We start from the raw sequence: 7,358 nt of genomic DNA on the forward strand, positions 1-7,358 counted from the left end.
GGCCACTCCGCAATCCCTTCTCCTCCATTCTCCTCTTGGGATCTTGGGCACGCATGCACACGCGCCTGGCGTGAGTTTAAGCCACTGGGTCCGGGACTCAAACCACAGTCAACTACATGGGAGTCCAGTGACATAGCCATTACGCTAACTGCTGGTCCCGGGATGGTAGTTTTTCATCTTCAGTTGTCTCAGATATAGCTTAAATGAAATAATTGTTCTGTTAACTGAATACCACTCTGTAATTGCAAAAAAAAAAAAAAAGTTGCAGCTGTTTTGTTGACATTCTGAATGCTTCTAAGTAAATATATATATATTTTTTTTAATTATTATTATTAACAACAACAACAAAAAAAAACTCTTAAAAAAAAAAAAAAAGATTCCGGAAGCTCAGTGAGAATACAAAGTCCTACCCGAATACAAAGCAAATGGGAAGTCCTACCTGAATATCTTGAGATGCGAGTAAAGGAGATCTGGCTCCTGAAAGGAAAATCAAAAGGCCATCACTAGAAGAAAGGGAAATCACTGCCTAGGATGCAGGTGGACACTACAGATCTTGTAAGTGAAGTTGCTGGCTTGCAGGGCATGCATAGTTCAAGGATTTTGCTACTGGCAAACATTCCCCCAAAAGATTGTGCCTATTTGCATTTCTGTTATCCAGGTACTGCTCTCTTCCGAAACCTAGAAAACTCTGGGATTACCAATAATATTCTTGCCAAGTGGATTGGAGAAATGATACCTCACTGTCATCTGAACTTATTTTTCTTTGATTCCTGGTGAGGGAGGGAAATTGGCCCTTCTGACTCTCCATGGACAGGCTCTGATGTCTGGGCTGCACATATGGCAGAGTCTTCTTCTGCCTCCTTGCCAGTCTCCCCATGCCCCAAAACGAAAGCAGCCCATTTTGGTCATACCTATGCCAGGATTCTCAGGAGGATAACAGAGGCTTCAAAACCTGAGCAACATTAGCACATTGACTAGGAAAGGAACCGGCCCTGGATGGACTACGGTTTTACAAGAGCTGCACAGTGCAGTTGGGGGTTGGGATCAGAAGGGACAATCTATAACCTGCGATCTGGGGACTGAGGAGGATGGCCCAGGGAATCCTTAGGTGAAAACCCAATTACCCTGCCCTGCTTTGGTATTGAAAACCTGAATTGCTGAATTCTTTTACTTTCTGTGTCTAGAGATCCATAAAATACAATGGGTGGGCTGATTCATCATGTTTATCTGCTCCAAATCCTTCATCAATGAGATTGAGGTCACACAGAAATTTAGTGGTAGGTCGTGTGGTAGTTAAAGGCACTGGACTCCCACATGGCCAACCGTGGTTCGGATTCCAGACCTGGCACCTTTCTCTCTCTCTCTCATGAATGCATGTAGCCTTTAGCAAAAATTAAAATGATAATAAATAACATTAAATAAATAATTATTTTAAGAAAAAAAGTTAGTAGCAGAATCAAGATTAGTTGCTAAATATTTTCAACTCTACCTCTCCCATCCTCAATATAAAAATCTTCCATATATCAGGCATTTTAGGCAGTGGGAGTCTTTGAATCCAACAGATATATTCTAAGAAACAATGTATACCCTACCTACCCCATACCCAAGACTCGAGATTAGAAAACTGCATTTTGTGGGCCTGCCCCATGGCCTAAGGGAGCTGGATCCCACATGGCCCACATGGTTCAAACCCCAGACCTAGCAGCTTGAGAAACATACTGTGTGCATGCGTGTGGATGCCCAAAATCCTAACGGGAGGGAGAAATGGAGGAAAAGGTATTGTAGCATGCAAATTTTTCCCTCTGGAAAATTTTTAAAAAGAAGGAAAGAAAATTGCATTTCGTGATGTTTTGAAGCACAGTGTGATGAGACAACCCTAGCTAGGATAATACTGGGTCATCAGAAAAGTCATGACATAGTTTTCTGTGTTTTTCTATGTAAAAACGTGTCATGACTTTTCTGATGACCCAACATTATATTTCACCACTTCCTTCCCTACATGGAATTGAGTTAGGATTTTCCATAAGCCTGCTTGTTCGTTTGTTTTAACATCAAGAGACTGGGAGGCGGAAATGAAGCAATAGCCATTGCACTTTGAAGGTTGTCATTGATTAGAAGTGGTGAGGACATATGCTAGACTGTCTGCAGGTTTGGGTTTGTCCTCATTGTTCCCTGTTTCACAGGAGATCTCCTTCCCAACTGCCAGACCGGCCGACCAAAGTGGTGACCCAGGTTCATCACTAATGCTTCTCCCTGAAATCAATGAGCAGCCACTAGCCTTGAAGAGCCGATGGCCTTCCACAGACTTCTCCACCAGCTCCTTCACCTCCCGCTACAGCTCTGTCCATGCTAGCTTCCGTGGTCCATTCATCCATGTCAAGGCTGGTGGTCCATTCACCCATGCCAAGGCTGGTGACTTTTTTCTGGTCCTTTTCAGAGTTTTGCTCTCCTAGCTCCTCCCACAATAGAATAGTGTCAAATTATTATAATAAATTCCATATTCCATAATACTGGTAGTGGTTCTGCTTCTCTGATTAAGCCTTAACTAATACCTATTTTTCAAAGTGCGCCTCCTTGAACCAGCCCCCTGGCCTAGTGGTTAAGCACTGTGCATCAGCAGCCAGATCCCACATGGCCTACCACAATTCCAATCCTGGCCCTGGTGGCATGAAAAACATGACTGGTGTGTGCGCACACGCCCAAAATCCCGACAGGGTGGAGAAACAGAGGAGAAAGGACTGCAATGCGACTATGTCCTGTTTGGGGGTTGGGGGAGATGCTTTCTCTCTCTTTCTGATGCTCTTTGGCCAGCACACACACCCTATGGCAATGCGGTGGGGGGGCTCCTTAAGAGAAATGAAGAACATAACTATGGTGGATTTCTAGGCTTTGATACGGAGTCCCTAGCCACTGCCTCTTCTCCTCGCTGTAAAGGTTTGGAAATCATTATTTATACTTACTGAGCTCACTCTCACTTTTCAGTCATCATTCTCATTTGTTTTCTACCCTTGTAGAAATGATGTTCACTACCTCATTTAATATGTTTTCTACCCTTGTAGAAATGATGTTCACTATTATGCTCTCTTATGAATTCTGTGTATGCTTGTATACACATATTTAGCCAGGAAGTAGGAACCATATGAGTATTTGAAATAGAGGATATTTATAGAGGAAAATGGTTACACGTTATTGGAAGGTTGCAAGAACAATAAGAAGACTCTGAGGAAATAAATACTTGTATCTACAGGGTATAGCTACCACCCTAGGGCTGAGAAAACTGAGGGAAAAAAAAATGAGTTTTTCAAACCTGAGTTCAGGCCAGCCACGGTGACACAGCAGCAATGCTCTGTGATGTTGAGGCCATATGGATTCGTCTCCTGAGGTCTTCCTGTGCATTCCTCATGGTGTCCATGATCCTGACTGGCTGAGGACAGGAATGGAGGTAGTGTGACTACTCTGTGGGGGTGCCTCTCTGTCTCTCTGTCTCTCTTTTTCCTCTCTTATAGAAGTAAATGAATGTTTCTTATCTCTTTTTTTCTCAGAACATTTTTAATAATGCATATTTTTGATTTTTGGGTTTGTTTTTTTTTTTGGAGAGGTATTTGCTATAGGGCCCATGTGCTCACAAGAAAGAGAGAGACATAGAGACAGAAAGTGAGAAATCACCCCCCAGGGGGGATGGCACACTGCAATCCCTTCTCCTCCATTCTCTCGGGATCTTGGGCACACACGCACATGCGCCCGGCATGAGTTTAAGCCACCAGGCCCGGGACTCAAACCACAGTCAACTACATGGGAGTCCAGAGACATAGCCATTACACTAACTGCTGGTCCCATAATGCACATTTTTAAAAAATATTCACCTTACAAATTGTTCTGCACACCAAATATATGCTAGCTTGGAAAACAACGTTTAGAAAAGAAAAACCAAGATTAAAAAGACAGATTAAAACTACAACAGTGCGGGTTTTATGTGGCTTGGATGTTACAGTTTTCTTACGCATCGTCAGTGTCAGAAATCTGTTCCTTCAGCTGTTTCCATTGCTTCGGATTTAAATAAATACCTTTCTTTCTGGTTTCATTTCACCTTCTAGGGCCATCCAATATTCTCTCATATCAATTAGAACTTTCCCTTTAAAATCCCGAATGCTGACATATCTCATTTTCCCAATTTGAAACAAATTTGAATTAAAAGGCAACAAAAATAATGAAAAAAAAAAAAAAAAAAAAAAAAAAAAACAAGTTCAGAGGAAGGACTCTGAATAGTTGGCCCTCGAACCCCTGAAGAAGGAGCCCAGAATGTTAAGTGTAGTGGTCTCATCCACTGCATGGTTAGTATTCTGCAGAGAGCTAACTGGTGTTTCCCGCATTCTAGGCTTCAGCACTTACTGCCATTTTTCTCCCTGTTTTTGTTCCAGTTACATCATCTTTCCCATTTTCATCACCATTTTCATCACCAACATAAGCCTTTCTACAGACAATCCTTTGCTTGGAACACCATTTCCGCTCATCTACCTCTTGTTTTGGTGTTTAATCTTCAAAACACTACTCAGTATCACCTTTTCCGGAAATCTTCCCGACCCACTGGGGTCTGTGCTCATGGTGCCCCCTGGTGGTCCATTGGTTCAGGAGATTCAGAGCAGGGTGGAAGGATGAGTACCAAGTCTGGGACCTTGGACCTGGTGGGCTGAGCCCTCCCTGCTGACCTAAATGACGAAAGGAGGAGTGTCAGCTCCTGGCCCCACACTGAAGGCTTGGAGGCGTAGAGGCTGTTCCCGTGGGCATCTGAAAGCACGTGTGGGTGACATGTGGTCCGGCTGATCAGAGGGAGCGCAAGGCAGAGAGGCTGGTCTTCCATCCCCGCATTAGCTTTGCGTTGGCATCGGACTCCCGCTTCACCTTGGCCATCTCCAGCCATGAAGCTCCTTCTGCTGACCTTGACTGTGTTCCTGCTCTTGTCCCAGCTCACTCCAGGTAACCTGGACCTCCACAAGGGAGGGTGTGGAGACCGAGGACTGATGAGGGCATCGCAAGGGTGGGAGGACCTGCTGTAGGGCAGGAGGGAGCTGTCATCCCAGCCTCATAGAGGAGGCGCCCTCCTTCAGCAGCAGTTGCTAGGTTGTAGGTACCAGTTACAACATCCAGAGCTTGCCACACACCGGCTCCATCCCCCTTCTCCCTGCTCAGTCAGGGCAAGTGCAGAGGCCCTAGTGTGTGAAGAAGAGAGGATGGGACGAGAGGAGAATCAGGAAGGAGAGGGCACTGCTGGGCCTTTTGTGAAATAGTCTCCAGAGTGATCTCGCTTTTGTAATGAACACAGCCACCTTCACGGGAGAGAAGAGTTCACACTTACTGCTGCTGCCTATGTGCCAGAGCCTGCACTGGGAGCTGGGGCCACGAGGTAATGGCGCAGTGCTGGAGAGACAGCTGAACAGCGTTTAAAACCAGGGTGGTGTGGCTGCGTAAGGAAGGCAGGGTACTGGGTACGCGTGGGAGCAACCAACCCAGTGTGTGGCTGGCCCGAACTCAGGTTTTAAAGACTCATATTCTTCCAGGACCAGCAGATGACATTAATGGTTACGTCACTGGTCTCCCTTGTATTCAATAGCGGTTCTAGTCTCACACGCAGAGGCTTAAAACTCATGCTGGGGGCGTGTGCACGTGTGCACAAAATCCTGAGAGGAGAATGGGGAAGAAGAGATTGTGGCATTGCCATCCCCCATGAGGGTGAGGAGAATGGGGGAGAAGGGATTGTGGTGTGGCCATCCCCCATGGGGATGATTTCTCACTTTCTGTCTCTCTGTCTCTCCAGCGAGCACATGTGCTCTAAAGCAAAAAAAAAAAAAGAACATATTCTTCCTTTAGTGTTCTCAGTCCTAATGGTTACTGATATTCATTTCTTCAGGGTCTTCTTTTTGTTCTTCCCACTTTCCAACAATGTATAGTTATTTCCCTCTATTAAATATCCTCTTTTTTTTCTTTCTTTCTTTTTTTTTTTTTTTTTTTTAGAGGGTTTTTTTTTTTTTTTCACTATAGGGCACGTGCGCTCGCCAGACAGACAGAGAGAGACATAGAGACAGAAAGCGGGTATTTCCATGCCGCAATCCCTTCTCCTCCATTCTCCTCTCGGGATATTGGGCACACACGCACACGCACCCGGCATGAGTTTAAGCCAGGTCCAGGACTTAAATCATAGTTGGCCATGTGGGAGTCCAACACCTTAACCACTACACCACCCCCTGGCCCCCACGTCTTTCCTTTATAACTTTCATCACTCTTTAGTCAGTTGAATATCTGGGTGGCTGTTTCTTTAACAGCTATCTCTCCCCTCACTAGACTAGAAGTTCTTCGAGGGTTGGTGTCTATTTCTAACTCACTTATAGTTTTATCTCCAGCATATAGGTCTCTCAGTCTGTACATGTGAGTATTTCCCTAGGATAGACATCTGGAATGAAACTGGAAGGTAGACTACACCATTTTAAAATGTGTACTGCCGAGTAGCCTCTACAGAGACTGGAGCAAAGCATATGAGTATCTCTCACTCTCATAAATAGTTCATCTTAACAATTCTTGAATTGAAAAATGAGATTCTGGGGACCAGCAAATGGCATAATGGGTATGTCACTGGACTCCATTGTAGTTGACTGTGATTCAAGTCCCAGACCCGGCAGTTGGGTGTGTGTGCATGTGTGCCCAAAATCCCAAGAGAAGAATTTCAAGCACTGGTGGCTTGAAAAACACACTGGGCACATGTGCATGCATGCCCACAATCCTAACAGGGTGGAGAAATAGAGGTTAAGGTGACTGGATCCCATATGGCCAACTACACAGTTCAAGTCCCGGACCTGGCAACTTGAAAAGCATTGTCGGCTGTGTGAGTCCATGCCCCAAATCCCAAGAGAGTGAAGGAGAAGGGATTGTGTTATGGCCATCCCCGTTGTAGTTCTCCTGTCCAGCTCTCTCTTTCTCTCTGGCAAGTATGCACATCCTGTAGCAAAACAAAACAAAACAAAAGTTGGGAACCTGCATAGCAAAGAGACTATCCAGAAAGGGGGTACCTCACCAAAGAAAGAAACAAATAAGTTCCTATAGAATTAAGGGGAAGAGCAGAGATTGGGGATAACATAAATGAAGCTGTATTTGATAGGCATTAAGGCAAGACAGGGCCCAGGGCAGTGTGCAAAGGGTTAATGTCAGGCCTATGCTAAGAAACGGATTCAGGATCCCATTTCCCCCCAAAATACAAAATCAAGAGAGTTGTGGAATTTTGCATCCTAAAGCCCCTATTTGATACTCTGTACCCCACTCTGAAATCAAGGTTGCTTTTCTGTGCTGAAAAACTTGGTTCCTTTGGGAGA

At 44.9% G+C, this 7,358-nt stretch overlaps 1 protein-coding gene across 1 annotated transcript in view; it reads left to right on the forward strand.

Annotated features, from left to right (window-relative positions):
- Window positions 1–4,754: 4,754 nt before the first annotated feature.
- The window catches only part of DEFB123 (defensin beta 123), an 8,763-nt gene continuing 6,159 nt past the window's right edge, over window positions 4,755–7,358 (forward strand). Inside the window, exon 1 of the mRNA XM_006154710.2 lies at window positions 4,755–4,974. Within this exon, the coding sequence (XP_006154772.1) occupies window positions 4,917–4,974 (58 nt within the window). The 5' untranslated portion in view covers window positions 4,755–4,916. The remainder of the gene's footprint in view (window positions 4,975–7,358) is intronic.

The sequence above is a fragment of the Tupaia chinensis genome, unplaced genomic scaffold (genome assembly GCF_000334495.1).
Source record: "Tupaia chinensis unplaced genomic scaffold, TupChi_1.0 Scaffold000418_1, whole genome shotgun sequence".
NCBI classification, from domain to species: domain Eukaryota; kingdom Metazoa; phylum Chordata; class Mammalia; order Scandentia; family Tupaiidae; genus Tupaia; species Tupaia belangeri.